Source organism: Gymnoscopelus braueri (genome assembly GCF_963280865.1).
Source record: "Gymnoscopelus braueri genome assembly, chromosome: 11".
NCBI lineage: Eukaryota > Metazoa > Chordata > Actinopteri > Myctophiformes > Myctophidae > Gymnoscopelus > Gymnoscopelus braueri.
In genome coordinates, this window is record NC_137613.1 from 20,628,708 (window position 1) to 20,643,347 (window position 14,640).

A 14,640-nucleotide genomic window follows, 5' to 3' on the forward strand; every position below is an offset into this window, starting at 1 on the left:
CTCTCTCTTCACTCACATGCGCATGCAGTATGCCTGCATTGAGTACCTACTGCCCAAAGTAAACGAAAGTCAGAGCTTAGCGGGAAATGGGATGAGGAATATTAGATACGCTAACATGAAATGTGTTCACTCTGCAGCGGTGATTGTTTTTTATATGACTTTTCCTGGATGTTTCCTGCACTGTTAGCTCAAGGTAGACTTGCAGTGGAATTTCCTTACCTAGCTATTTCACTTTTCTTCTTTCCTTCCTTTTTCTTTTTTTGCCCAAAACCACAGGTACCACAGTGACGCCGGAGGCATGCTGCAACTTGGGAGCTTCACCATTTGCATAGTATGAAGTCAGATGATCAACATCAAGTGGTGAACACATCTACAGTGTGACCTGTACAAATAAAACCTGACTCACAGGCACACACGTCAATTTGTTTACAGTGATTACGAAATAAAAGTATATCTTATTTTTTTTACAGTATCTGGGACATCAAGATGTCCCTTCAACCAAGCAGTTTGAGACTCAACGGTATTTAGCCATGAAAGGAAGCAGTCATGAGAAGATGAAAAGATAGATGGGTGGAGGCTAAAGGGAGGGACAGAGAGATGAGGTCTCCCAAGGAGACCAGTTGGGAGGGGCGAGGGGATGTAAGGAAAGGAAGGAAAGAGAGGTTTAGAGAGACTTTTTCATAAGAGGCAGGCAGAGAGAGAGAGAGAGAGAGAGGGACAGGGGTTGAAAGAGTTTGACAGAGTGAGAGAGAGAAGGTTTGGTCAGACACTCCCTCATGGTGATGGACAACTTACACACGCTCCCAAGCTTCAGTTAGATGAGGGACACATTCAAAGGGCATGCACACACATACTGTGCACAACAACATTTTCAGAAGACACTGAATGTGTGGATGACAGTCTGCTACATGCTGAAGAACTGCATGCTGAGAACCTGCCTCTGGATTGGAGAAGAAACCCCCCTCTGGATTAATAACCAATCTCAACTCTTCACAGGATTACAATCAGGGAACCATTTTCTGGAGACATCTCTATTTCAATAGGATTAAAGAGGACATCTGGACGGGGAGAGAGAGAGTTGCGTGGGTGGGGGGAGAAGATCATCTTGAATGGATAAATAAGTCTTTAAGAATAATTGGATAAAAGCTTCCAGAAGGGGGACAGCAGAGATTTCTCATTGTTCCGCGGTGGAACTAGTCCTTCTTCTTGTGTGGCTTCGTCTGGTTTTCATGGAACATGAACTTGCAGCAGGTGTGAAGGCCCCTCCACCACCCCACCCCTTTGCTTCCTTTTGAAGTCCAACTGAAAAGAGAGATTGAAAAGCGATCTGATAATACAGCTCTCGAGTTTCCCCCCAATCTCGGCGACACCTGCTCTGTACTTATCCCGCTTTTTAACCAACACCGAGTTTAAGGACTTCAAAGAGGAGAGACAATTTTCCAGAGGGGCATTGTTTTGTCTATATTCAAACACATCAAATACGCCTGCGCTTCTAATTATGCCCTTTGCATTCATTATCTTTCATTAGTACAGAGGGCAGGGGGGGGGAGTGAGAGAAATCAGCAGTGGAGAAGTGGAAGACCTACCAGCACAAGGTAGTAAAGAGAGAGAGGAGTAGAAGGAAAGCAACAGAAGGAGGGACAGATAAACAGAGGCAGTTAAAGGCGGTAAACACATCTTGCACGCGGCCAGCTTCCCTCCAAACACAGCAGACATAAATCAAACAGTGCGTTTGTCTGTGGTCGCTCTTTGAGTCTGAAGGACAAACAGTGTTGGCAGTCACGCGCCAACAGACTAGACAACGTAGGAGACACTCTGACGTTCAGTCATTCACACTGGACTGGCTGCTCTCGTGTTGTGGAGCACATCAGAAGACACTGGTGGAGGACCCAAAGGACAGTTATTAGTAAGAGTGATAACAAAGAGTATCCCGAGGGCAGAGGAACGATCAACACCACAGGAGAAGAAAAATACAGGGAGGGGCTCAGGAGTGGGATCACAGCCATGGCCTCAGTCATCTCCTATCCCTCTGGGGACTCAGGATGCTCCTCGGAAAGCTGGAGAACCCACAAACACGCCTGCCCTCGCTGTGAAGGAAGACGGCCGCACAGCGACAACAACGGCAACGGCCGCCTTTACCCCCGACAGCAAACCACGTCTCTGTCCAGCCTCCGTCTGCCTCTCCTCCAACCCAGGACCATGCTGCTCCTCCTCCCCCTGCTCCTGCTGCTCTCCCTCTGGGGCCCGCAGGCCGAGGCCGTCGTTCACTCCAGCTTCCGGCGCCTCAGCGGCCGCGAGAAGAAGGAGATGCAGAAGGAGATCCTGTCCATCCTGGGCCTGCCGGGGCGGCCCAGGCCCCACCCTCCCCTCCGGCCGCCGTCCTCGGCGCCGCTCTTCATGCTGGACCTGTACCACGCCGTGGCGGCCGAGGGCGACGAGGAAGGGGGGAACGGCGTCCTGGGGAACGGCGCCGGGGCGTGGAGGCTCGGCGGGGCGGACGGCCTCGGGCACGTCAGCCACGCAGCACTGCCCACGCTCAGTTCGCATACGCCACCGCTTGGCACCTTTGTCAGTGAGGCGGACACAGTGATGAGCTTCGTCAACCTAGGTGAGTGAGTGGAGGATGATGGTGGTGGTGGTGGTGGTGGTGGTGACGGTGGGAGGGGTCAGCTGATGGAGGGAGGCAAAGCCATTATGTCGGCCCCTTGTGGTTGTGACTGGAAAGTTGAGAAAACATATTTTGAACTTGTTTTAAACGTTTTATTTTCCCCACATTTTGACATAATCTTCCTTCACTGGTTATGTTTATGTGTCACAGTTGCGTTGTTGTAGTGCTTTTCAATAAAACGCTTGACTTTTAAACACGTTCACACAGCAGTAATTTTAAATTAATTTCAAATATAGCGCATTGGATACTGAATTATATACAATTATATTGTATCTTGGCTTGTTGTGAAACACGACCTTGGTTTCCATTTTAAAATAATTAGTGTGGGCTATAGAGAAAATTCCATTTAATGAGATGTTATTGCTTTGAAATGTATTGCATTTGACAGTTTATAACCTCATGCTTTCATTCAAGAATGTTCATGTCATATACTGTACTTCACTGAAAATCATGAGGATAGAAAGAGGGATTACCGTAAGTAAGTATTTGAACAGACATTAAGAGTAAAGTTCATTAATACATTGATACTAGCACTATCTCTGTCATAGAGAAAAGCAATCCAGGACTCATTTCTACAAACCCTTACTCCAGTTTAATGGAGTAAAACAGATGCTGCTAACTTTCCAATTTCCATTATACACATCATTGGCTGTGAATCAAATCTAGATTAATTAGGGGAACATAGTGTAGGCCTATAGGCAGTGTAATCCGTGTACAACTTGGTCAGGATGATGCAAATTAGACTTTAGTCAAAGTGGCATTATAAACTGTACAAAATGATCCAACTTTGCGATTCAAAGTGTTGTTGTTTTTACTATTCATGTATAATAAAGCCCATTTTGAAAGTAACTTTCTCAACCATGTGTGAGAAAGCATATCTAAACTGTCGGGCAGAAACCTCCCTATATTTCAGCTATTTTCACTACTTTTACAAACATTTTGAAAGTTAAAGTGGTGAAGTCTACTTGTGGGTTTTATAAAAGTATTAACAATAGCTTGTGACTAAATAATAACTAAACTATGTTGGACCCATTGGAACACTGGTTATTTTTTCCATTTCCTGAAGTGCCAGCTTTGGACCAGTGTTGCCAGATTTTGTGAGAGAAATAAGCAGCCAGGTCTAGGAAAACAAGCCCAAAAGAAGCAGCCAGGCCACATGAGCACTTTAAACCTGTCCTATATACTGTATAGGCCTACATTGGCTATTTGAAAATAGCCGATCTGCTATTTTCACAACGTGTTGTGAGCTTATAGATCTGCTATTAAAAAAAAAATGAAATTAAATGTGGAATATTTGGAAGATCTTTGACACTACAAAACATTTTCAGATGGGGGTTCGGGGACAAATACATATCAATTTGGGGGTCCATGACATGAAAATAATTGAGAACCACTGGTTTAAATAATTATTAAAATATTTGAAAGCAAGCCCAAATAAGCAACTACACTTTAGAAACAAGCCCAAAAAAATGCAACCCGCAAACTATCAATATCTACAAGCAACTTTACAGAAAAATAAGCCCAAAGTCGCTTACAATAAGCAGACATGGCAACACTGCCTTGGACATGCAATTGGTTTCCAGTCGACTGCGAGATATTCTCCCTCCATAAACACACAGTAGTCTGACTGATACTTATCTGAGAGAGCATAAAAATTAAACATCCTTTTCTCAATCGCTTCCTTCCTCCACCTCTGCTGGAATGGACTGTCGAACCTCCCTCATTTTACCGTGGGAAAATTAATCACTTAAACCCCATATGGGTAACCGGAGTCCCTCAGGGCTCAATACTAGTATATTTTCGGTTTTCCGTTAGCTTGTCGATCTGCTATTTTCAGCGAAAGCTTTCCCCACAAAACCGATGCTGGGGTTTAAGTGGTTTAACATTTTCTTCGTACATGTCCAAGATGTTTTCTTGTGCATTCAAATGAATCCTATTGCCGTGCTTGAAACTGACAACTCTGGCAAACCTTTAGACTAGATGTACCCGTTTCTTTACTGTCTCTTCCCAATGTTATGTCTTATAAAAGCATAGAGTAGCCTTACAGCTTAGATAAAACAACAAGAAAGCAAGGAATTGAATTTAAGCAATACCAACCACAATATACCTCAAAAAGAGACGAATGAAACGATGAAAATGAATACTTAACATTGTGCATGTTTACTTGCCATTTATGTTGTCTTATTCATACAAATTATGGAACACTCTCATTTGTTAATTGGTTGTCTTCAGTTGATTAACCACTTAAACCCTAAGTACTAAGTTGACCTAGGCCCCCAATGGCTCTGTACTTGATCCGCTCCTTTTCCCCCCCTCTACACCAAATCATTTTGCTGATCTGCAAGCTCACAATGCAATGCCTTGTGAGCTTGTAGATCAGCTGTTTTCACTGAATGTTCACCCCAGAATAGGGATGCTAGGGCTTTTGTTATTACATTTGTTCTAAAGTGCCTACTATCTCAATGCTTACTGATGCGTTACTGAGAGCAAAGTCGTCAGAGTGATAATAATAATATCATGACAGGGCTAATGTGAAAACAGAAATTAGAACAACACTGGCAACTCTATTCAGATATTTCTCCATGATGAAGGTTACGTAAAATGTCACCAATCTATGTCCTAAAAGTAGAAATCAAACAAATGAGACAAACATTATTCATGGTCATTTATTTATTGAGGCAAATGATCCTCTGTGTGTGAGGCAAAAGTAACCTTTAGGATTAGCAGTAAATCTGAATGTGAAATTAGAGTCAGGTGTTTTTAATCACACAACCCAGTTGGTTTTTACAAAAGGCTACAGGCAATAAAAATGACAACTCAAACAAAACAATGAGGAGCAAAACAGTAGCTGAACCTATACAAACGGAAAACAGGAATCACTATGGCTCACCATGCATGCTGCATACTATAATGATACATTTTGATGGTTTGACCGCTACACACCACCTCTGGTATGAGACGTTGTCGTTAACAGATGGGATAACGGCAAAGTGTGGTCAGGACAGTAATGGGGTTCCAGCATAAAATAGGCTCAAAACGCCTCCCAACCAATTTCCTAGTCAGGGCCATTATATACGTACTGTAAGTCACCTGTTTGGTGGTACACATGTGACTTAACATCAGCCTTTTTTATACTTGGTTTACTGCCTTTTGTTCTAGATTTGCTTTGATATGACATGTTGGGCCTTTCGTGTGTCGGAACCCCATTGTTTTCCTGCCCAACGTTTTGAGTTATCCCATGATTTAATGTCTCATACCAGAGGTGGTGATTAGGGTCAAGACATCAAAATGTACCCTTTCAATATGTAGCATGGTGAGCCCTGGGGATGCCTGTTCTCCCTTTGTAAGTTCACCCACTGCTGTTTTGCTCCTTATAGTTTTGTTTGGGTTGCATCCCGTAGCCTATCGTCAAACCAACAGGGTTGTTTATTAGTGTGATTGAAAACTCCTGAATCTAATTTCACCTTCAAATTCACATACTTTCGCCTCTCACAGAGATGTAATATTTGATCATTATCCTAAATAAATGTATAATATGTCTGTCTCATTTGCTTAACTGGGTTACCTTTATCTACTTTTAGAACTTGTGTGAAAATCTGATGATGATTTAGATCATTGTTTCCCAGCCTTTTTCCTTGAAGCCCCCCCTTCTTACATCTGGCGAAGATGAGACACCCCACACGCATGAGCGAGTGTTTTTCAAACATTTGAGCCAAGTTCATAACCAAGCTGAAACAAGCTCATAATGTGCCACATCGCGATGCTGTACTGTAGATCAGCTGTTTTTGCTTGTTTAAAATTAAATGTTTCTTTTAACAATGTTAGTGTGCTCCACAAACATTGTATGTGGGAATTCGCTATAATTTTTAGAATGTTTAACCCCACGTGATGTTTGGCCCCAAGGTTATGAAACACTGATTTAGATAATATTAAGGCAGAAATGTAGAATATTCTAAAGGCTTTATAAACTTTAAAGCACCACCGTATGTGATGATCCTTCTTGTCTTGTGCAGGCCTCGGGCGGTTGTATTGGTGGTTGTGATAACACTCAGGTAACAATGGTCACGAAGCATTTGCTTAAGCAATGTCTAGTAATTTGCGCTGTTGCAATGGCCATAAGTTGTTTGAAAAACGTAAACAAATTGACAATTAGTCATAACACATATTCCCCAATGTATAATTACATTGGATCACCGTGGGTGTACACGCGTGTGCCCACGTATGAGCGTAGAGGGATATAGGAGACACAGCTGGTTAGAATTAAAGGTCCTTCTGACACACGCTGAAAAAAAGTAACGGTTGGAAAGGAGATGAAAATACTGCTGTGGAGGGAGCAAATCTAAAAATATGAGCCTATGCTGTAATTAGTGGTATGTGTGCTGAGCAGCTGCTGTGGTCCAAAGCCCTTAGCGTCTCTAATTACTGTACACTCCACTGTGTGCTCTGCGTGTGTCAAGTGTGTGTGTGCGTGTGTGCATGTGTGTGCGTGCGTGCGTGCATGTGTGCATGATAGCCAGGGGTGTCCACAAAACCCTTATTGTCTCTGTTCAATATTCAACATTGTGTGTGTGTGTGTGTGTGTGTGTGTGTGTGTGTGTGTGTGTGTGTGTGTGTGTGTGTGTGTGTGTGTGTGTGTGTGTGTGTGTGTGTGTGTGTGTGTGTGTGTGTGTGTGTGTGTGTGTGTGTGTGTGTGTGTGTGTGTGTATGAGACAAACCATGGGTGTTTCACAGCCCTGCGGGGCTCCACAAGGACACACAGGGTGCTGATGCTCTGGTTGCATGTGGTATTGTGCGTGCGCGCGTGTGTATGCGTGTGTCTCCTGTCAACTTCTTAATTAATATTGTACTATATTTGATCTGTCACTTGTTGTCACCGGGGTGTTCTACTAATCAGAACATTGCGCTCATGTGCAATGCACCATAACCATTCAGCTGCTATCAGGTCGCCCCTCATATCTCATGGTTACCTTGATGCAATTACGTAGTCAAAAGTTTAACCTGTGGTAGAGATTACATTTTTTGGTGGGGTCATGTTACGTGATATACACTGACAAACCACCCAGGAACATACAGCACCCGTAAAGAAACACCGTTGTATCCCTATGAGTCCACTTATACAGTATCTCAAGCTTTTACTATAATATGCTGTTCCTGTCTCATCTCTGCACCTCTGTCTACCATAGTCCTGTATAAATATATACTGTAACATTACTTCTTAGTGCAGGCTCAATAGGAACAGATGTTTGAAGTGCAAGAAAGAAATGCCCCACATTTACATAAGCGTAAGGCCTGATGTATACTGAGTTGCGTGCTGGTGTTGCGCACCGGAAATAGCAGATCTACAAGCTCACAACACACTGCAGTGCTTATAGATCTGCTATTTTACGTGAGTTATGCTAGGGGATGAGTAGCCTCCCATCATCAGGCTTTCATTCCGAACTGACTATCCAGTCTAAGCCAGATATGGATATTAGTTGGGGAATTCACCCTCAACTAATATCAGTATCCAGGTGGGAGCCACAATGTTATCGTTTACCCACATGAATGCCGAATCCAGTAGCCTAGTGTTGCCAGTCGCTACAGGTTACAATAAAATATGAACATGCCAAACAAAGTATACCAAGATGTACTGTATTTGAAGACGCTTGCTTGTAACCAGAGCTTGACATTTTTTGATTCTGCATCTATTTATTTTGCACTGAAGTACTTTGTTGTCACCTCTGTCTTCTAAGCAAGCCTCTGCAGCACAAGAGTGAGGTGTGTGTGGTTTGTAAGCACAAGGCTCTTAGTTTGATACCATTGCTTGGAAAATTTGTATTCTCATCTAAATAACTATTTTGTTTTCACCAGTATAATCAAAGCCTCTATACTATAGAGGCTTTGATGATACTGGTGACAACAAAATTCCACTTATGAATCACACACATCCCCAAGGCTATAGAGTCTATAGCCTTGGGGAAGTGTGTGAGTCATAAGTGGAATGTTGTTGGTTTGATACCAGTGCTTGGTAAATGTTCACTCTCCTTCATTTAGTTGTCACAAGTATCTTCGGAAGAGACTACCTTCCATGAATGCTGAATCCAGTAGCCTAGTGTCGTGACTCGCCAGTCGCTTCAGGAAGTTCAGGTTTAGAATAAAATGTGGACATACCCCAAACAGTATACCAAGATGTACTGTATTTCAAGAAACTTGCTGGATTCATATCATTTCAGATGTTTATGGGTAGGCCCTACCACTATGAAGCCCCTGGTTCCCGATGAAATTATTTTTGGCAGCACAGAGTATATCCATATCCTCTGTTTCTCACTAGACTGGATCAGAAAACTAGCGGATCCAAGTCTAGAGCAGTGTTTCCCAAACAGTGGGTCACAAACCAATTGTTATTAGAAGAGCTGTCAAATCAAACTAATATCATGAAACAAATGTATTTGAACCACTTAAACCCTATAGTTGACCGGGATCCCCGACGGATCTCTTCCAGGTCTGCAAGTATTTCCATCTACACCAAATCTCTTTGCTGAAAATTGTCTGGAAATGTAGTCAAAAGTAAAAAGTAGGCTACAATATTTGTCTGAATGTCAGTATTTGAGTGAAAGTATACAAAAATACAAATACTCAAGTAAACTACAGAAGTAGTACAGAACTCAAGTAAATGTACCTAGTCATTGTCTATCCCTGGAAACCATGTGCTCATGTGCAGTAGTTCAGAGGTAGTGGCATTTGTTGCTGCCCCATCCCTGTGGAATGCACTCCTCAATACTATCAAAGAAGCCCCCACCCTCCAATCCTTCAAATTAACCACTCTCAAAACCCACCTCTTCAATATGTCTTTCCCCAGCTAACTGCACAGTAACTGTTACAGTTCCACTGTTTTAGATTTTACTCTAGTCATAGCCTTTTTTGGGGGGTTTATCTATAAAGTTTTGTTTGTTTTACATCTTCCTCCCCCCCATTTAAAGCGTCTTTGGAAACCAACATAACTTCAAAATTAATTTTTTAACACCTGATACTGTACATGCCTTTAAAATAAGATTTTGAAAGATTTTTTTTAATTTGTCATCTTGCCAACCTCATTTTGTCACGGTCCCTCACAAGTATCCCAAAATACAGATATTAAAAAAATGGACAGTACACAAGTAAATGTACTTTGTTACTGTCCACTGGGTGTAATGTAAATGTACCCTCCTCTACCTCTCTTGTCTCTTATCAGTGGAGCAGGAGCGAGACCTGCTTCAGCCTCGTCCATACTGGAAGGAGTTTCGCTTCGACTTGACCCCCCTCCCTCAGGGAGAGACCGTGACGGCCGCAGAGTTTCGCATCTATAAGACCCTGACTCTGGGACAGAGAGCCAACCGCACCCTGCACATCTCTGTCTACGAGATACAACGAGAGAACAGACACAGGTGCTTAAAACAATTGCTGGTGTATATCTTGTATATTCTATAGTATATGTTTGTATACAATTCTAAAGTGACGGGTGCCTGTGCCGTGTATGTGGAATTTTTAAATGCTATAAATAAATAATGTGTGTAGGTCTTGCCTTAATAAATGTGCATAATATATGTGCACAGCTCCACGTGTGTGTGTGTGTGTGTGTGTGTGTGTGTGTGTGTGTGTGTGTGTGTGTGTGTGTGTGTGTGTGTGTGTGTGTGTGTGTGTGTGTGTGTGTGTGTGTGTGTGTGTGTGTGTGTGTGTGTGTGTGTGCATAATCCTGGATTTCTGGTGGAAGTAGCTGGAACACGCTTCTCAAAGCATTTGTGTGAGGGCAACAGGACGCCAATAATTTAAGTATGTTAGTTTGCTTTCTTTTCTGCACCGAAACAATGGTGGAGGATTTGAAGCAGGAGGGACTACACATAAGCAGAGGAAGAGGTTAAATATGTGAGCCACCAGCCAGCATGTGCTGCGTACGCTCTAATGACCCAGCCCTGACATGCCACCTGGCCAGTCTTTTGACGTGCTTGAATGACTTTTTCACATCGGCCTCAGCAATTATCAGCGTGCCATTTGCGTCACTGGTTGTGGGGGCTCCCTCTGGGTGGTTGGTGTTAATAACCTTGAAATTGGCATACAAACAGCTTGGGCATCAACTTTAAAATAAGATATTGTGTGTAGTTCCCTGCCACATAGGCCTACTACGTGGGTAATCACTTGCTGACACTTGCTGTGTCTCAATCTCCTCGCTGTATTACCGTTGGGCTGCTGTGATCACACAGCGTTGTAGTGAGCCTGCTTTGTCTCCGGAGCGAAGGTGATGTCTCACACTTTGAGAGCAGCTCGAATGGAACTGTCGATCCATGACAATCAGTGAAATATAAAAGGAGATGGAAATGGGTCAACACATTCAGTAGAAAAGTAGATGATGGAAGCTAAATCAAAACACAATGTTGTCTTATTTCCCCAGAGAACCAGAGCTGGTGCTGTTGGACATGCAGTCAACACCTGCAGGGCAGGAGGGCTGGTTGGCCTTTGACGTAACCTCTGCATCCAACCGCTGGCTCCTCCACCCTCGCAGCAACCTGGGCATACGGCTCTACGTGGAGACCGAGGAAGGTGGGTCTAGGCTGGTGACCAAAAACAATTTGAGGCTCAAGCGTGCCAACTTATACTGAAGATACAGTTATGCTTACATATGGGACAGATCATGAGCATAGTTCAGACATTGTCAGTTGAATATAAACATGGCAGCAGTTGTTTTTTCCAAATTAACTTTGGTTGTAGTGTAGCAGTTTGAAATAAAAAAGATAATTGCACCTGGCCATTTTGAATGTGACCTTTGAATTAAAGGTAAATAATTATGGTTATATTTACAAATTTCAGATCACAAGCGGGGTTCCATAACTGTAAGAGTAGAACTCAGAAAACGTGGCAATGTTTACCTTTTCTAAATGAAGAGGGAGAGCAGTCCATCACACTGAAAGCTCAATTCACCTGGCTGCACTTAACATTGATGTTACGTTAGCTCCTCCTGTAGTAATATAACTAAAACTTCTACTACTGTACACAACCCACTGCAACTACTGCAAGAGTACTTTACTCTTTTTTTTTTACTACAATGAAGTTGATACAAACCATACACAGATTTCATTAAACAAACTTGTTAAACTTTGCTAACATTAAAGATTAACAAGCTGATATTGTTTCCAACACTTTTGATCGTTTATAGCAATTGCTTCTCTTTCAGACCGCTCCTTATCTGCAGGCTGGGTGGGTTTGGTGGGCCGCCGGGGTCCTCGTTCCAAACAGCCGTTCATGGTGACCTTCTTCAGGGCCAGCCAGGCCCCATGTCGCCCACCCCGGGCCCTAAAACCACACCCCCGTAAGAAGAAAACCAAATACGACCTGCCTGTCCCCAGCATTCAAGGTACGGTATATGCAAATATCTGCAACCATTGCATGATGTTAACAAATGATATACAAAATTAAGATGTAAAAGAGTACAACAGGAGCTATGTCTCAGGATTATGTTTCTTGTAATGTTATTTTGGGAATTATTATACTGTATGTTACTCTACATTTGTACTTGATTAAGTCTCTCTGGATGTCAGCTCTAATCTAGCCTAACTTTTATGTAAAATCTCTTTGCGTCCTAGACCACAGCCATGCCAACAGTGGACGTCAGGCGTGTAAAAAGCATGAGCTGTATGTAAGCTTCAGTGACCTGGGATGGAAGGTCAGCAGCACAGATTTTCCCTATTCTGCTATTTTACAGCTATTTAACATCTCTTATCTAAAAGTTTTTTTCACTCACATTTGTTACTTCATATCAGAATTCTGTGTTTTTGTCTCACATTTGCCTGTCTCACGATGGGAAAAAAAACGCATTATGCTTCCTAATAAACAAACTGCCACCTTGGTGGAGAGACTGTGCTTGACTGAGTATATTTTCTAGTTTTTATTATTATTTGTGTTTCTTCTCAGGACTGGGTGTTGGCTCCTACAGGCTATTCTGCGTATTACTGTGATGGAGAATGCCTCTACCCCCTGGGTTCCTGCATGAATGCCACCAACCATGCCCTAATCCAGCAAGTGGTCAGTGGTCAACTATATTATTGACTTACTGTGCAACAACGCTCTGACAATGTTTAAACAAACCAGTTAATAAATCTAGTTAATCTAAATCTATTCTAATTTATATTATGAACTAGATGTATTAACTGATTTGTTTAGACATTGTCACAGCGTTGTGGCACTGCAAGTGTACACCAGAAGATAGTTGTACACAAGAAATACTGCGAGAGTAAATAAATCCTTCTGAACTAGGAGAGCAGTGGAGCACACCGAAACGGTTAAGTTTACCTTAATTTGTTACAGTATAATGGCTCCATCTGCTGTACCATTGATAAAATTGCACTGGTAAGATATTTCACATCTAGTACCAAATACACTGCTTCTTGTAACATTCTGCCATTGCCTGCTTAAAATGTTTCAATTGTAGGATTTTTTATATATTATTATCCAATCTTGTCATCATCAGGTGCACCTCCTGAAACCGGACGAGGTTCCCAAGGCGTGCTGCGCCCCCACAAAGCTCAGCCCCATTTCTGTGCTCTTCTACGACGACAACAACAATGTCATCCTCAAAAAACACCGCAACATGGTGGTCAAAACATGTGGATGTCTATGATGCTGCACAAGAAAGCCACTAACCAAGCCAGTGGCCAGGACACAGAGTGAGCCAAGTCCCAGCCCAAAACTAAGTCAATACTTTAATATGGACTATAAGAAACCATCCTCCAAGATTGGGCAAAGGCGCTTACAGAGTCAGAAAGAAATCTAAACCAAAACAAATATTTAACTCTTTGCAGGACAGATCTGGGTCTGTATGTATTAAAGCCCAAAAGGATTGAAATCTTTGTGGTGTATAGATAAGAGTGAACCTGCACCAGCACCACATTTGCAGCCAATTAGAGTAGGATTTGTGAGTTCAATGACCAATCAGTTCAAACAAGCGTCAAAATTTGCACTATCAACCTTTTTCTAGACATCATGTCATTAGATTTAAATCTATTTTTGGTATTCTGTTTAAGATATGCTGTTAACAATTAGTGATGGTCACTATTCTTGTTACTATATACTATACTATATTGTAGTGTAGAGTGACAACTATAATTGTCTATAGAGACTATAGTTGTTACTCTATTCTAAGTCATCACAGACATTAATTTCCCAGACCTCATCTGTTTTGGCTTCTTTTTCCCACTAGGGAAAAGATCATAGATCAGACCTGTGCCACAGTGGGTTAAAGATTCAGATGTTTTTCTATTTGCTTGCCTGACAGTAAAATCCTGTAATAAATGGACCCAGGTACATTTGTTGACATTCAGGGTTAAATTAACATACAGAATTTGTTTTGTGCTGGCACAGATTCAGCCAAACCATGGCTCTAAATTGAAATACCCCAGTTAGTTGCTACATGGTCCATTTTAAAACAAGCATTGTTCTTTGCATTGGGTCCTAATTTTTTGTTCAACACAAAATGCAGGTCCCAGAGAATCTATATTAGACCAACGATGAGGTATCGTCACTGAATCATTTATCCATCTATTTCTTTTCAGAGCATTTATTATCAGTAGTAGACCTACAGATTCGTAGCGTTCGTGTATTTTTGTACAAAGCAATTTCTGTCTAGATGCCAGTCATTCATCAGTTCACAATTAAATATCTATTGTATTATTTTTCTGCTCACTTTCATTTTTAAACAAGCTGGTAACAATGTCAATCCTATGTTATATTTTGGTCCGTTTTATTTAATTTAAAGTAACGTTTTTTGGAATGCATTACATTTATTGAGATGTTAAGTGTGTATAACAGCATTGTAGCCAACTCACCTACAAGCATTGTTGTGTAGAACTTGTTTATACACATTTATTAAGGCATTTCTGCATCACCTGAAAAACTACAGTAGGTAGGTGGTATATAGGGCAGGCTACTTGCATACTTGCAACTGGCTCAGATCATTAACAGAATAA

The 14,640-nt window shown here is 42.0% G+C and overlaps 1 protein-coding gene across 1 annotated transcript; it reads left to right on the top strand.

Annotated features, from left to right (window-relative positions):
• The first annotated feature begins 704 nt into the window (after window positions 1-704).
• On the top strand, window positions 705-14,346 carry bmp8a (bone morphogenetic protein 8a). The gene is made up of 7 exons (XM_080441372.1): window positions 705-2,608; window positions 9,879-10,071; window positions 11,073-11,221; window positions 11,853-12,032; window positions 12,262-12,341; window positions 12,590-12,700; window positions 13,146-14,346. Exons 1-7 carry the CDS (start codon window positions 2,005-2,007, stop codon window positions 13,293-13,295), a joined length of 1,467 nt encoding a protein of 488 aa, XP_080297498.1. The 5' UTR covers window positions 705-2,004; the 3' UTR covers window positions 13,296-14,346.
• Window positions 14,347-14,640: the final 294 nt, after the last annotated feature.

Excerpts from the sequence above, each read along its gene's own strand:
- bmp8a (XM_080441372.1), top strand. The coding sequence starts at position 2,005 with ATGGCCTCAGTCATCTCCTATCCCTCTGGGGACTCAGGATGCTCCTCG. Across the intron at positions 12,033-12,261 it reads GCCTGTCCCCAGCATTCAAG|ACCACAGCCATGCCAACAGT; the intron begins GTACGGTATATG and ends TTTGCGTCCTAG. Across the intron at positions 12,701-13,145 it reads ATGCCCTAATCCAGCAAGTG|GTGCACCTCCTGAAACCGGA; the intron begins GTCAGTGGTCAA and ends TGTCATCATCAG.